The sequence below is a fragment of the Columba livia genome, chromosome 5 (genome assembly GCF_036013475.1).
Source record: "Columba livia isolate bColLiv1 breed racing homer chromosome 5, bColLiv1.pat.W.v2, whole genome shotgun sequence".
Classification (NCBI taxonomy): Eukaryota; Metazoa; Chordata; class Aves; order Columbiformes; family Columbidae; genus Columba; species Columba livia.
This window is the reverse complement of record NC_088606.1, coordinates 11,792,533-11,808,809: the sequence shown is the minus strand read 5'-3', so window position 1 is coordinate 11,808,809 and position 16,277 is coordinate 11,792,533. Positions and strand designations below refer to the sequence as shown.

Genomic DNA, 16,277 nt, shown 5'->3' with positions numbered 1-16,277 from the left:
AATGTTGCACACAGGTTGATGGAGAAAAGCTGGTCCCTAGTAACAACTTCTACTAAACTTCTCCCAAAAGAAGAATAACTTAAAATTCTTCTGCATCTTTACCACTTTCCCAATTCACTTAAACATGTATTTATTCTTTTGGTTTGATACTGTGTTGGTGCTAAGAGGTCCTGGTTGGAAATCAGAGCATCTCTGTGTGATACCCTGTACAAACCCACAGCCACGTTATTGTTCTTGCCTTGGAGAGTTCGTGTTTTGTGTGAGTAGAGGAAAAAGATCAGACTTGGTGCACCTTGAGTTTCCTTCTGCATGTTAACTGTGAACTAATGGCCAAATCTTTTGGCTCTGCTCTTACGACATTAATTCAGGCCATTTCATGGTGTGCTTCCTTCTATATGTATAGCTAACAGCCCTTCCCTATTTTATATTCCGATTAGCATCAGTCCAAGTGAGACTGTGGTTGTAGCTGATGATCAGTATGTCCAGGCAAGTTGCTTGATCTGTTTAATGGGACCGTGCCCCTGCATTTGTGATTCAGTACACAGCTTTCCTTCACAAAGTCATAATTTTGCAAGTGAGGTATATAAGCTTGTTTTAAAACACCAGCATATAAAAATAAATAGTTAATCTTGAAATATGTTAGATCACTTGGTGGTTTTGAGACGCATCAAAATAAAAGTCTCCTAGAATGTCATTTTGTTAGCTGGCTTATCGAATTGACAGCCTTCAATTAATTGTTACAGACTTTCAGTATATCTGAAACCATGTGATTAAAAGCAATTGCCTGAAAGGGGAAATGAAGGTCGAATGATACAGAGGGGTTTTCCCCATCAGTGGGGAAAATTGAATCCACATGGCTAACCAGAAGCCAAATGCAAAATAACTTTATTTTCTTGTTTTGTACTCAACTGCTACATTTTTTTTTAAGAAGTGAAAAAAATCATTTTTACGTGTATTGGCGCTATATGATGATAAATTATAAAGTTAGATTTGGAATTTAACTGTAGGTGGTAGCAAAAGTAGTTTCTTGTCTAAAATACTTATGTTACCATTTGAACTTCACAACTGATTATGGGGTTCTGGCTAAAATTCCTGCTAGTCCGATGTAGCTGCGATAACGTGAAGTGCTATCTGTATGTTTCTTGCATCAGATTTGAGGTAGGCTGGGAAAGATGTTTTTCTTTATATTTGTAATATACTGAGGTGCTTGCAATGTCCCTCTTTCAGAGAATACCAGCTTTTCTATATATTTTTTAGTGTTATATTATATGCCTTTCCAAAATCAGCTGGGTTTTTTTCTTTGTTTTCTTAAGAAGACTCAACCAGCAAGCACCTTCAGGACACATGGCTTATTCAATTTAGGAAGTAAGAGTAGGAATCTTAAAAGTGCTGAAGGGATCAGAAGTGGTAGTTTTGCTCACACTCTTGAGGGCTTCTGCAACGGGTATGGGCACATAATAACTTCAGCTTTGATTTTATGTGAGCTTGGAGCTTGTTAATGCCGCTGTATGTGCACATACATGTACCCCTGCTCCATGTGTGCAAGTTTATTGATGTTTTTCTGGAGGGGTAAGTTAATTTGCTGTTACCCCATGAAAAATGTGTGTGCATGAGCAGCCGCTTCATTCACACCATAGTAAGTTGTTGTGCCCATACTTGGTTGCTTAAGTACTCTGACACAAACCCCAACAAATATCAGCCCATAGTATCAATGTAGAGCCATTCAGAATATTGTTCTTGCATAAGAAAGGTTTGTTCTAAAAAAAAAATAATCAGATGAGCACACGAACAATTCCTTAATTAAAAAATCATGTTGATAATTCTCATAGTGCTCTAATATTAATACATATGCAGCACTAAATATTTTTTTTTAAGTGTTTTATAAATACTCAGGCTATTCCTCTAAAGTTTCAACGTTTGTTTTATTAAAATATTTGACGTAAGTGAAACTTGTTTATATTGGCAAAGTATCTTATTATTGAGATATAATCCTTGTTTAATTTGCATAAATCAATGTCTCTTTGTTATTTTAACTCATACCTTATTGTTTTATAAAGCGAGTGATAGACAGTCAAGCAGAGAAACTGAAAGAACTGGACAAAGAAATCCGTCCCTTCCGCCAGAACTGGGAGGAGGCTGACAGCATGAAGAGCAGCGTGGAGTCCCTCCAGAACAGGGTGACTGAGCTGGAAAGTGTTGATAAAACTTCAGGGCAAGGAGCTCGAAATACAAGTAAGTGTAAGCACGATGGGCTGAAGTACTCGACAGCACTGTCAAGAGAAGAATGATGTCCTTTGAATGGCACTCCATTGAGACTTTCGTGTGGAAGCATCAAGAATGCTGATTCTTCTGCTTTTTCAATAGGAAACTGTGTAGTCCCTTTGAAGATGTGGCATTGCTTCCATGCTGTTTCATGGGCTTGATTCTTCTGTTTTGTTTTCTTGACCCTTTCCTTGATTACACTGTTAGTTCATTATAAATACTGTCTCAATTGATCTTTGACAGCTAATAGTTTTCAGCAGCTTCTTTAAATAGTCTTGGTATATTGATAAGTCTTCTTTGATTACTCTTCTTCCCCATGAGCGGATCAACAGTGTCATTATCTACCTGAAACCACCCACCCTGATATCTGTTACAGAGGTATATTTGATCCAAAGAAAACAGTGAGACCTGTTTGGCAGTAAGGTTATTGTTGTGCTTGCTGAATAAGCTGAAAATGGGAGTTTAGCAAGAGGTAGTGTAGATCATATATAAGTGTTTAAATGATTGGGACAAAGAACTTAATATTTAAATAGAACTGTATAAAACAAATGTGCCTTATGAATTTAGCTGCTTCTCAGTAAGTATTTTATGATGCCCAATTTTGCCAGTGTGCAAAGACAAAGAGTAGCATTGTCCGGTGAGGGTAAGGGGACATAAAAACAGCTCTACTTCCAAGCTGCGTAAGTGGCCGTATAATGCAGAGCCAGGCTTGAATTTCCTGTTCTTTTATGCTGAACTTTAGACATAGTAACAACGCTACACTTCTGAGACAGGTAGTGTCTGAGAAGAATGTTTTGAGTGATCAGTGGTGCTTTGGAATTACAGGGGAATTATATAGGATGTGTGACCGCTTCCAAGGTCTTCACTGCTAATAGCAACCTATAGATAATGCTACCAAGTCTCAAAAAATTGAAACCTCTGTAGTTATATTGCTTAGTGACCAGTCAACATTTATGTTAGGTGATTTGAATATTGGACTTTTACTGCATGTGTGGTTAACATCCATGTTTATAAAAATCCTAGTAAACTAGATACTAGCTGGCAAACTCTTGGCTGTGGAAATTCCTTCAGGAATGCAGCTGGGTTCTTGGGGAAGAAGGTGTTTTCATATACAGTATCAGCCTCAGTGACCTAGTTTTACAGTCTTTAGAAAAAAAACAAAACCCTTTTCTCACCCTTATCCTTTCTGTTTTCTCACAGGCCTGCTAGAGACACAGCTGAGCAGACACGATCAGATGCTGAGTGTTCATGATATTCGGCTGGCTGACATGGACCTCCGATTCCAGGTTTTGGAAACTGCCAGTTACAACGGAGTATTAATTTGGAAAATCCGAGATTATAAACGTCGGAAGCAAGAGGCAGTCATGGGGAAGACTCTGTCCTTGTACAGCCAGCCCTTTTATACTGGATACTTTGGCTACAAGATGTGTGCCAGAGTTTACCTTAACGGAGACGGCATGGGAAAGGGGACACACTTGTCGCTGTTTTTTGTCATAATGCGTGGAGAATACGATGCATTGCTTCCTTGGCCGTTTAAACAGAAAGTGACTCTCATGCTAATGGATCAGGGACCGTCTCGTCGCCACTTAGGAGATGCTTTCAAGCCAGATCCAAACAGCAGCAGTTTCAAGAAGCCAACTGGAGAAATGAACATTGCATCTGGCTGCCCGGTCTTCGTGGCTCAAACTGTTCTAGAGAATGGAACGTATATTAAAGATGATACTATTTTTATTAAAGTCATAGTGGATACATCGGATCTACCAGACCCCTGACATACAATGGGGGAGGCCGATTAAACAGAAGACAACTCCGTTTGGGGGTTTTATATCAGTTTGTCTTCAATCAGAGGTCCTAAAGCTCACAGAACCACATTGTGGAACAGACGGAAGAGTTTGAAGGCATAACTGCATAGGGTCCAATTGCAAAAGTAGCAACACATTAAGAAATCATACCATGATATATTTTTTAATAGAACTAGCAACACTTAAGCTCTGAAGAATCACTTATCCCTCATGAGGATAATGATTATGGTCAGAGAGGATCTTTTTTTTTAACTTATTAATGATCTAGTCAATTGGAGGTGAAAAGACGTATACAGTATGTGCTGAATAAATTACTGACTTTTATTTCTTTAAGCTAGAATACAAAAACAAACAAAAAAAACTTCACACGTGGGCTAGCTGGAAATTGTCAGCATGTTAAAAGAAGAAATGATGAAGTAATGTTGCAATTATGATATTATTTGAAAAACTGAGGTGCAATCTTGTCTGAAATATAGTATATTGTCTTTTTAAGGCCTCATCTGGTCTCTGTTTTAATAATTACTTTGTCAGAAGATCTTGGAAAAGTATCCATGTCTTCTCAAAAGTATCTGAATCAAAATCATATTTTTATTTAAAGTTCTATTGTTACAGAAAACATTTTATTTTAAAACTGTTGATAGACTGATATTTCTTGGAAGAAAAATAGAAGATATCAAACACTGGTTATCACTTGTGATAGGAAAAAAAACTATTCAATTCTGTTATTTCTCTTTAGAAATGTAAACCTACAATATATGTCGTAGTTAATGACACTATTTCAAAATTAAGGAAAAATCACTCATGGATGCTGTGCATCATTATCAGATTTATAATTGTTTTCACCCTAAAATAGGGCATTTGTTGAACTTTGGAGTTCTAAACGGAATCCTGTACATTTTTTAAAGTTCTGCCCCATGCTTTCCAATCAAGCTATATATGTTGCACATTATGCTGCCAGCAGTATATAGTATTTTCAGTATTGGGGAGGAGGATTAGTGCTGAAAAAAGCCTGTATGTTTGTTCTGTACTAGCAGCCATTGCTTCTTAAGGACAACTCAGCAGTGTCTTAATGCAGTGATGGTGGCTTGCATGCATACATGTGCCTTAGATGTGCTGTGCTGCTTATAAACCATAGCTTTTTATTCAGATGAATTCTGATATCTGAAATGGTAGTTTAATTGGACTTCAGGCATAATGTTTAGCCTTGTCTTCAAAGCCCTTAGGTACCTTGCGATGTACGAAATAGAAGCCAAACCCCATTTCTTTGGCTTCTGGAGCTTCTATGACTTGGCCGTGGTGGAATCCATCTTATTCAGGTGACAAAACGTTATGCTGGGTGCTCCTGTGGAGCTTGCATTAGACAGTCTCCATGGCCACTGTGAAGGCAGGTGACATTTTTCCTCTAATGCCTGTGGTTGTAAGGGAGCATCGCTTGAAACGCGCCCGCCTGAGAACTCCGTGGGGCTGGGAATGTCTGCGCTCATGGCAGCTTTTCATAGCAGACAAGCATCCTACCAGGGAATGCACGGGCTTCTTTATATCTTACAACAGCCTGAACTGCAGTGGAAAGCGTTTGCTGGCACTGAAACATGCTGATTGCAGCCTGCCGTGTTCATCTGCTTCGATTTAATAGCCTGTGACAAGCGAGTCTAGAGACACAGCCTGACTGTGGTGCTCTTTAAACTCCAAGAACCGCTTAAGCAGAGCGGACTTGCACCACTGCGTTTCTTGCCTTCGTGGGCTTGAAAGAAAACGTTGCATCTCAGCCTTTCATGTCAGGTTGTATCAGTTTTTCTGCTTTTTGAGGCATCGTCACCATTTTTGTCCAAGGTGCGGTTGAATTCATGCCTTTGTATTTCAGCTTGTCTTTGCCGCTGTCTTTTTTGGCTGTGCCTTCACACACAGTGCCTGCAAGGAGTTATTTATGAATATACAATGCATGCTAAGTGGTCTTCATGGGTTTTCCAGGCACCTGCTACAATACTGCCTGCTGCTGACCGTCACCGCCGTCGGCAGCAACTTGTCTTCCTGTTCTTGCCTTCCATTCTCCTGGTACTGTACTCCCTTTATGGTACACAGCTGTCAACGGGTGCAAGCTCAACTATGGAGGCATGTGCTAGTGTTTAATTTTCTAGCACGGAAGGAGGATGTTCTGCACAAGAGATAAATATCTATAGATATACCCGCATCTATATCTCTAGATATCATTATATACGGCACTTGCAGTTTTATGCAGGCTGCGTAAGCAAACCCATCACTTAACGCTTTGGGGCGAAGGTTCGCTCGACTTGTGTCATTTTAATAATTGTGAATGTAGGCAGCTGAGCTTTTGTGTTTGTGCATCACAGAATTTTACTGAAAACAGGATTCCCAAGTGGAAATGTCCAAAGGACTCTCCTCCCATTGCTAATGCATGTCTTGTAAACTTAAATGAAACCGTTTGGCCATCTCAAAACAGTTTATATCCTGTTTCAATCTGGGACTTGGAGGAGATTTCTAGTGTAAGCAGGGCCCAGCATATTCTGCAGATTTGTGACTACAGTTTCCAACTCCTGTGACAGAATTGCGCTTCTAAATCCAGGCTCTCTAAAAGAGGAGGAAAAGAGAGTTTCCAGCCTTTGTGATTGAAAGAGGACTTTGAAACACGTGAAAAGTGTAAACTAATAGGGAAGTCTTCCTGAGTCTGCACACAGCCTAAACTAGTAGCTTTAAGAGATCTGAATATCTCCTCTTAGTGGGATATTGACTCAGAAACTTCGTAGAGAAGTTTAAATATGAACACTGCTAACTATATTAATGCCGATCACTGTAGCAGAAACATCAGTCACTGTTGTATTTCACAGATCTCTATGCTGCTTTCCACATCTCCCAAGTGCCAAAAGCACCAGCTGCCAGAATCTTCAGCTTCACTTGGGCAGCTTTTATAATGCAGTAATGTGCTATCGATATGAAAATATTTTTGCATAAATGCTTTTTATCACAGTTAATAAAACGGAGGCCTACTGCACTTATTTTTTAAAACTACATGAAGCTGCCAGAGAATTTCCAGTTTGCCAACCCTGCGTACTGTGAAATCCAGGATCTTGCTACACAAATGCAGACACCGCCTGCTGTGGGATACCTGAAGCCTTGACTGTAACACCCCTTTCTCCGCAGAACTCGTGGGCCATCTCTGTAGAGTTCTTACTGTGTACATAGAAATCGGTTTCCTCTGCTTTCCAGCAAGGAGTATGTAGCATTTTATGAAAACAGGGCCACTGTATATTCTCTAAATTGAAAGGAAAAGATACCTGGTGCTTTACTCAACACTTTAAATTATTTAACTTTTTCTCTCATCACTGAAATGCCCTTTGTCCTTTTTTCTCTATGTTCCTGACCCAGATATCCAAAGTTTTCTAGGGACTGTCTGTTTAAAGTGATTCATGGGGCAGCAGTCTGCCCCTGCATATCCTCTGGAACCCCGGCTAACTCCCGTGGTGTGCCGCTATTGCAAGGGGCTCCCAGAGTATCTGCATTACTTTGAACAGAGTTTCTTCAATGGAACCTTTTTTTCCTCTGCTTAGTAGTTCTGAGCAGCACACAGCTGAAGTCTCTTGCTGGTGTTCTTTCTTAACAATGATGCTCCAAGTTGTGTACAAGCCTCTTCTGTTTCCAGCTTTCTCTAGGGAGATTCCGGTGTGTGACCATATGGATGTTGCCCTTTTTGTACACTCTTCAGCACAGGGGTGAGTGCATCTGTTACCTAGAAAGTCTTGAATTCTAAACAGGATGAAACTATTTGGGTGTTTAAAGACCAACCTGCGATTATGATGCATGACCATATCTGCATTATGTCTCTGATCTAATTAAAGGGGTCTTATTTCAGTTACTGTCTACATGGTACACCTTCAACTGCTGACTTACAATATGCAATGTTGATTTCAGCCTTGTACTGTAAATGTTGTTCTTCACAAAGAGAATGTGCAATAGGAAAAAGATATGATGGGTGACATAATTTTGACGGGAAAAAATGTGGGTAACATGCTAGATTTCTTATAAATATGAAATACAGTTTATTTCCTTTTCCCATGGGTTTTCCTACTTGGAAAAGGAAAGCGGAAGATTTGTGCCTGTTTCTGTGCCTGGTGAATTTCTCAAATGCAAAGGTAAATAGAGATTTGTGTTTAGCTGTAATTTAAGTGTTGAACCCATGAATGTTAGGTTGTGATTGTATTGCTCTTGTTTCTCGACTTGCCACACTTATGGCTTGTTGAGATGGAGTTTGAAAGCTGCCACCTGTTTGTATCTGTATTCCATCACGTGGGATAGGCATTTCACCAACAATGCAGGGTTTCTGTTGTTGTTTTGTTTCCTTGTTTAAAACACTGGTGCTGTTTGGTCCAAGACAGAGAAACGTGTAGGGAGCGACAAGAAATGTTGCCTGCACCACAGAAGAGTGAAAAATGTGACTGCAGTATTGATGCCTTGATATGATTTTAACTATGCAAATATACAAATAGGTGAGGGGGAAAAATTCTAGGGTTGTGTACCTAATGGCTTAGTTTTTGCTCTGTAAATTGCTTGTGCGTGTGTAGGTACATACATATCCAGACATGCATGCACATATATATGCAAAGTCTTCTTTACATAGAAGTGATGAAACGAAACACTTTCCTCCAAGTTATACTTGATCAATTGGTGCAAATATAACTTGCTGCTGCTAAGGGAGGATCTGGGCTAAGGGCAGACTTTGGATTCACATCTTCCAGGTTTGAAGACCTGTATATAACAGTTTGTTTAGCCTTTCTGAAGACCTTGGAATCTCATCTAGGACACATGTCCTTCCTCATACTCTGCTAATTTGCTAATGTTTGAAACAAACATAGTGATGGGCAACTCGTTAATTGAAAATTCTTTAATTTGAGAACAAAAGAATAAAAAGCAGCTGGACCTATTCCTGGAATTCCTGTCCTGTTCAGTCAATACCTCTATGTTCTGGTTGACCTAGAAATCGTAGCTACTGCAATAAAAAGGATTGATTCGGGAATTCATTCTCTCTGAGAGCAGTTTTTAGTGCTATGTCCAGCGTAGGAAGCACTTTGCATCTGCAAACGTGTTCTTCTTATAGCAAGTGCTATTTGTCTTTTCTGGAAAAAGGAAATCAGGACAAGATGTGAAGTGACTTGCCCAGAGTCACAAAAGGAATCTTCTGGAGCCGGGACGGAATGAGAGGTACCAGTTCCCTAGTGTTACCTTCAAATCACTAGGTTTTATTCTTTTAATACATTTGTCTGTTGAAAGAACTGAAACGTTGACATACCTTAAAGACCCCCATCAGGACAGTAAGGGCTAAAATTAAACATACAAGCTGTCGTGATTTGGGGTTGTACGCCTGTGGTAGCCCAGGCTTTGCTCACTCCTTGGCGGTGCTTTGCGGAGTGGAAGGTCAGCACAATGTGTCGTGAATAATAGCAGCAAACATGTGTCCTGCTCTAGTTTTTTCACAATCACCCAACAAAATAAGTCTCATTTGATGCTCCAGACTCTTGACTGAGGAGGGAGAATATCATTTTAAAGTGAAGTGTTTCATCTTTGCTCTACCAGCCTGTAGCGTGACTGACCATTTCTTTCTTGTGGGGCTTTCTCCCTTTTTCTTTAAACCGAAATACAGAGGGCTTAATTGTTCTTTCCTGCCTCTTAATCCAGGCCTTTGCTTGAGAAGCACCAGGTAGGAAGGTTGTGGAAAACTTTGGACTGCTGATTCAGGGACATCCTCTTAAGATTTAGAAGAGTAGAGATATACAACATATAAGGGATTTGACTATTCCGATTTCTCTTCTAATTTATGGTCAAGACTGCAGCTTCTGTCTTCCATTTCATGATCTTAGTGTAGATACTAGGCTGTGTTTGTTTAGTTTTTTTCCCTCCCAAGTTAGGATTAGTTCCTTAGGGTTCAAATAAGTTCTAAATTTCACAGAGAAGCACCTGAACCAAAATCCTGGATCCAAACATCCCAGACGTGATGTGGAGTTCAAACCTGGATCCCGACTCTGTGGCTTACTAACCTACCCGTTTAGGGAAGGGTTTGTTGTCTCTACGTGGTGTCCGTGTTTTTGGTCCTTTGGAACTAAGCTTTTAATTTGGTTGCCAGTTCTGCAAGGACTTTTTAACTTCTTAGCAATGCCGGTGTTCACACGCTCCATTGCTGGCAGTGTGATGCGTAGTGATAAAATTTGACTCTGTCTAAGGGTTACTGAGATAAACCAGCATTATCATTCGTAAAGGTCATTTTCTTGCGTAGTGTTCTGAGCTTTGGATTTGAATATAGCTCACGTCTGAGAGGACACCTCTTCCAACTATGACCTGCGTCACTGGCAGAGAGTTGAATAATCTGTACTTGTGGAATGGGAAGGTACAAGCTTCCATTGTTGCAGATGCATCATGTGATCCACCTGTTTTATTTTTCTTATAGTTGTTGTTTGGTTTATAATTTTTTTTCAGTTTTATAGAAAACAAAAAACAACGGGGAAGTTCAGGATTTTTTCTACAAGGTATAAAACTCCAATGATTTAGTGGTGACTAAAAGAGCTGTGAAAAATATCCCATTAGGAGATGGTGGGCCAACTTAGGTCCATTTCTCATAGACAAGTAGGATAACCTTTAAGACGCATGGAACAACGTAATAATCGGGAAAACTAACGCTGACATTTGTTTCCAAGAAATTCTGTAAGAAATATCTATGGAAAAGACATCAGTGATCAAGAATAATGTATAAACTGACATGTTTGAAACTTGTGTATCCATTTATTTAATCTCATACTCTTCAGTGAACGGTACACTTGTGTTCAGTTTTATGATCAAAAACAAAGACCAAAGAAGGCCAACCTCATTTGATTGTGTATATTCTGCCTGTCTTAAGTATCAATAGCTGTAAGGATACAGTGCAAGTGATCTGGTAACCAGTGGTTCTCGTCCTTTTCTTTTAGGGGGAAAAACAACTTCAAAATGTATAATTTATTGCTCAGCAATAACCATGTTGTTAAAATAATAATAATTAAAAAAAAAAAAGGAATTAGCAACATGTCTTAATTTCCCAATAGCATTATTATATGTTGTATTTCAGTTTATTGTATATTGTGTTTTTGTATTTATTTGTGTTTGGAGGTCTTGCTATGTCTTTTTGTGTTTAAATGCTAATAAACAAGGACAGTGTGTAAGAGTGTAGAATGCAAAACTCTGAAATGCTAAACTGTGTTATTAAAGGAAAAAATAAATCTAAGTAGGAAATCATATTTTTTAAAAAAACCTGGTGTGTTGAATTTGAATGACGGCTGTTGACTGGCAAATGGCCACGGTGCATCCTCTCTCCTCTCTGAACCCACGGTGTGTCGGCTGTTCAGCGCTTTACGCTTCTGCGCCTCAGAGACCTTTATTGTGGCATTTCCCTTACTCTTCACAGGAAGTTTGCCATAATTTCTTTTCAGGGTCCTGTTTTCCATGGGATAACTCTGCTAAAATAAAGGCAATGGTGTTCACCCTAACATCAGTGTCAAGAGTGCTCATGCAAATAGAGTAGAAAATAATTGAAATGGCTTTTTCTGCATTTGTGGTACACCGCTTTCCCAAAAAGGGGTGGGAAAGGAGAGAGACAGTGTGGCTTGAGTGGCTGAAAATGGGGATATATATATATGTTTTTTCTTCTTCTCCGGTGCCATTAATAACTCTTCTCAACTCAGCAGTGGATTTCAGGTGTGTGTTTGAAATCATGGCACACTGCAATCTGTAAAAGCAGCGTGCCGTTTTGAAATGAGTGAAGCAATAATATTTCCACCACATTTCAGGTTCAGCCTGGTGATGAAATCCTGATCCCCTGGGGCGGTGTGTGAAGCACGCCACTTCTACCGAGCACTGTGCTGGTCTGTCTGTCCTGTTTCTTCTTCCCTCACGCCCCTTTCGTACTGAGATTCCCGTGTCACTGCAGGGCTAATTCTGGGTGTAGCAATGCGGGGATGTCCTGCCTGTGCTCGGAGGTGAGTCTGTGGTGTCTCAGCAGAAGCCATCACCACGCTGCTGGCAGCCGAACCCACCGTCTGCTGCAGGTTGTCTACAAGTGCTGGGTGGCCAAGTGTCTTGTTGACACAACGGGATCACCAGAGGAGAGGCAAATTCAGGAAGGTGGACACGGTGAGCGGGAGGGATGGCTGAGAAATGCCGTCCCTGCCACATGCAGGATGTGCTGAGGTGGCTGTTCCCTTCTGCTGCCAAGAGCAGTCGCTGGTAAGTGGCACCTGGTGCTCTGGCATCCACTGCCCTGCTCATCACACTTTCCACTGGTACTCCCACAGCCAGCGCTCGAGGCTGCTCCACCTAAAGCTCTTCATATCTCCCTGCTGTGGAGTGTGAAAAGACAGCCAAATTCCTTGTCTTCTTAATGAAGTCAGTTCCCATCAAGCAGAGCCCTCTAAAGGAAGAGCAGCTTTTGCTATCCACAGAGCTCCTCCTCCTTGCAAATATTTTTTGTTTGGTGCTGCTCAGACATGACACGTGTCATTACAGTGACACAGGGCAGGTGAAGAGGAAACAAATTGCTTTAAACATGAAGGCAAACACTGATTCTTTGCTCACCTCCCCACTCCTCCTCCCCCAGCAATGAATCATCATTGAAATGATTCGTGATGCTGTTCCTGGCAAGAAGGAGGCTTTATCTGTTTCTTCTTTGCGACAGGTCACAGAAGACACCTGGCAGCTTTGCAGCGTGCTTTGCCCCAGCGGGATGCTGTGCTGAGGATGGGGAGAGGGGGGAGAAGAGCTCCCAGGTTGGGAGAGGGTGTTGTGCAGGCACATGCATTTCTTGAGCCTTGACCTGCTGCTGGGACATTGTCTTGCAAGAATTGCAAGGGGATTTTTTTTTTAAATTTAATTTAATTTTATTTTTTTGGAAGTTTTATAGTGTTTCAAGCCTTGGATTTTCTTGCTACCTGGAAAGGAGAAGCGTTTTCAAAACCTGTGACTTCTTGGTCCTGTAGATGGATCTGTCTCCCGCTCCCTGGGATAGCCTGCTTTGGTGTGACCAAGCCCTGGAATTGTTTCAGGAAGGGTCAGATATGTGGTGGTCAAAACAAGTGTCGAAAGAGGTGATTTCCCCCATCCTTCCCCAAAGCCGGTTTTCCATGAGTCAGTTGTGCAGTTCCTTCCCACATGCCTGGCCCAAGCCCTGGGGGCTGTCACCACCAAGTAACGTGTCTGGCTTGTTCTTGTTGTTTGGCCAAAAGAGGTGATAGCCTGAGGGTCTTCCCCTGCCCCCTCTGCGAACATGGCACCTGGGAACGGTGAGCCCACCCAGCTCTTCGCTCCTTCGGGGTGACCTCTGGCACTGGTGAATGCTGGATCCCAAGGTGTCCTCTCATGTGTCCCATAGGCTCTGGAGAATGGGAAATGGCACAAGCCAGGAGCTGAATTCCCACTGTCTGGGCTGGCAAACACAGATGAGACCCTGAGGCCTGACTTGCACCCTATGGGCTGCAGGCTGGGTGAAGCCGTGTTTGGCCACAGCTTGTGGTACTGGTTGCAGCGGGTGGCAATGTGTGTTCTGGCAGCATCACTGTGCTGACTAGAGGCAGGAGCTGTTTGCAGACATTGCTATGGATGCTTGGTGGCTGCTGTGTGCCAAGACAGAAGCTCCCGCAGAGGAGATTGTTTGGATCAGCTCTGGTTGGTAGAAATGGCATTTGTTTCAGCGTACCCTGTGCCACCAGCCAGTGGGGAGGCAGGCGAGGTGTGAGCCTGCCCCTGGCCATTGCCCCTGTACCAGCTGTCCTGGGGATGGACAGTGAAGGCTGGTAAGTGGCATTCAGTCCTCCAAGGATAAGTAGAAATCTTATAAATGTAGCTCTGTAACTGCTTCTTATGGCTATCCCCAGCAGGAAGCCTTTGTTCTGCTTCGGACTACGAGGTAAGAAGTGAGTTGGAGCGCAGCTTCTAGATAGTTCTAAGATCAAATGAGATCCCCTCTGGTGACTTCTCCTGTCTTGCTGCTCCTAGGAGACCATGACTGTGTGGCTGCTGAAGGCCTGTAAGCACCAGGTGAATTCCTCTTGCTGAGCTGGTGCAAAGTTACAAAGAGAGTTTAACTCCATGGGTGGATGGAATATTTAGCTTTAGCCCCCAGCTGGCCCTGACGTGGGGCTGTGCCTCTCCTGGCAGTGCATACAGCTCCTCTGCCACGAGGGATCAGTTGTGGCAGCACAGATTGTGCTATTGCACCTGAGACTTCAACATTTCATTAAATAAAAGGAAATCCCAAGTGGGATCTTACTCTGCTCCCTCTGATGGCTGCCAGGGACTGCCTGCTTTGAGGACAGCTGTGACATGTAACAGTCAGAGGCACTGTCACCTGGCAGGGCGTTCCTCTCCACTTATTTAGGATTAGCTTCATGTCCAAACCTTGAGCAATGATGTGCCATGCCAAGGAGATGGGTAAATACCATGTGCCTGGGTGCAGCGTGGCCTGTCAGTGTGCCTGGGGGCAGCTTCAGCGCTGGGAGGGTTGGAGTCAGTGGGTTTTGTCATGCTCTGCCCTCTCTGTTTGAGGCCATGGGGCTGATTATGTTACAGAATAATTTTTCCATCCATGTGCTTAGTGACTCTCTGGGGACAGGGGGAGGAGGTGGGCAGGTGCCGGACTCTTCTCTTTAGTGCCCAATGACAGAAACCAAGGGGATGGCAGGAAGATGTGCCAGGAGAGGTTTAGGTTGGACATTCGGAAAAGGTTCTTCACCCAGAGGGTGCTGGAGCACCAGAGCTGGATCTCTTCTTGCCACTTAAAACAGTTGCAACCTGCAACAGCAGGGATGTCTCCTCCTGGTGAAACCCTCAGTCCTGGACCTTTGTGGCTGCAAAGGGAGCCCAGTCCTGAGCTCCCCAGGGAGGTGTCACAGCCCCAAGCCTGACAGTGTTCAAGAAGAGACTGGACAACACCCTCAGACACATGGTGTGAACTGTGGGGTTGTCATATGCAGGGACAGGAGCTGGACTCAATGATCCTCGTGGGTCCCTTCCAACTCAACACATTCTATGATTCTATATTGGAGACGATCACTCACCCCAGAGACTGGTGCTCACACTGAGGGGCTCAGCACTGGGCTCCCTTTGCAGCCACAAAGGGCCAGGACTGAGGGTTTCACCAAAAGGAGGCATCCCTGCTGTTGCAGGTTGCAACTGTTTTAAGTGGCAAGAAGAGATCCAGGGGCACAACAGAGAGATTCGGAGAGTTTGTGAATGTCCTTGATGGGCTTTAGGCAGTGGCTTTGCTGACTGGCTAAGGAGAACAGTGTTTCTGGCGTTGATACCGGTTTATAACTCAGTGCTGGGAAGGTCGAGCATCCACTGTGTTCTGTTTTCCCCCTCCGCAGCAGTGATGTGCTGGCCCTTCCCAGGGGCATCACCAGCAGCCAGCACTGTGGGATCAGGCTGGGGAGCAGAATGGGTAAAATGTGCTGATATCTGTGTTATGACAGCCGCTTTAATTTCTGGGCATTAATTTCTGCTTCCTTTCATCTTTGTTTCTCCCTGTGTCTGCCTGATCCAAGTCTTGCTCCCATGCAGCCGCCCATTGTGCTGCCTGTTCCCAGGGCACAGCGGCATCTTGGAGTGGTGGCAATGACAAAAGGTGGGTTGGAGAAGAGCGTGTTCAGCCCCTGGGAGAGACCTGGAGCAAGTGCCAGTTGTTCTGTCCCTCTGCTCCCAGCAGTAACACTGCAGCGAGCAGCCAGCCCCAGTAACGTGGGTTTTGCTGGGATTCCTGTAATTGTCCTGTCCTACCCTAATGCTGGAGTGGTGTAACCAGGACCTGTTCCTTCATGGACAGGATTTCACAGGCCCTTTGGTGAACACAAGGCAGATTGGGTGTTTTAGATTTTGTTGCTTGTCAGATGGATCCTGAGTCCCTTAATACCTAACAAATCTCAGCTTCATTGGGACTAGAGCTGCCAAGCAGCTGAAATCAGCAGTGCTGAAAGGCAGCAGCAGCTGTAGGGAATAAAAAGTAAAAAAAATAAGCATGTGCAGCATCTGTGAAACTCTGTGTTTCAGAGGCCATGGCATATCTTGCTGCACAGGACCCCATAAGCAGTTTCTCCCCTTCTGACCACCTCAGCACTGCTGTGGGATGCTGAAGCCAGACAGGTATGAACCCTGCCCCCTGTACACTGCAGCACTTTTTCCAAGGTGTTATTA

The 16,277-nt window shown here is 42.9% G+C and overlaps 1 protein-coding gene across 12 annotated transcripts in view; it reads left to right on the top strand.

Moving 5' to 3' along the window:
* TRAF3 (TNF receptor associated factor 3) overlaps positions 1-11,584 on the top strand; it is a 74,609-nt gene extending 63,025 nt beyond the window's left edge. For all 12 annotated transcript variants that reach the window (XM_065063437.1, XM_065063435.1, XM_065063430.1 and 9 more), the window contains 2 exons: positions 2,058-2,232; positions 3,463-11,584. In XM_065063437.1, the coding sequence (XP_064919509.1) occupies positions 2,058-2,232; positions 3,463-4,034 (747 nt within the window). In that variant the 3' untranslated portion in view covers positions 4,035-11,584. The remainder of the gene's footprint in view (positions 1-2,057; positions 2,233-3,462) is intronic.
* Positions 11,585-16,277: the final 4,693 nt, after the last annotated feature.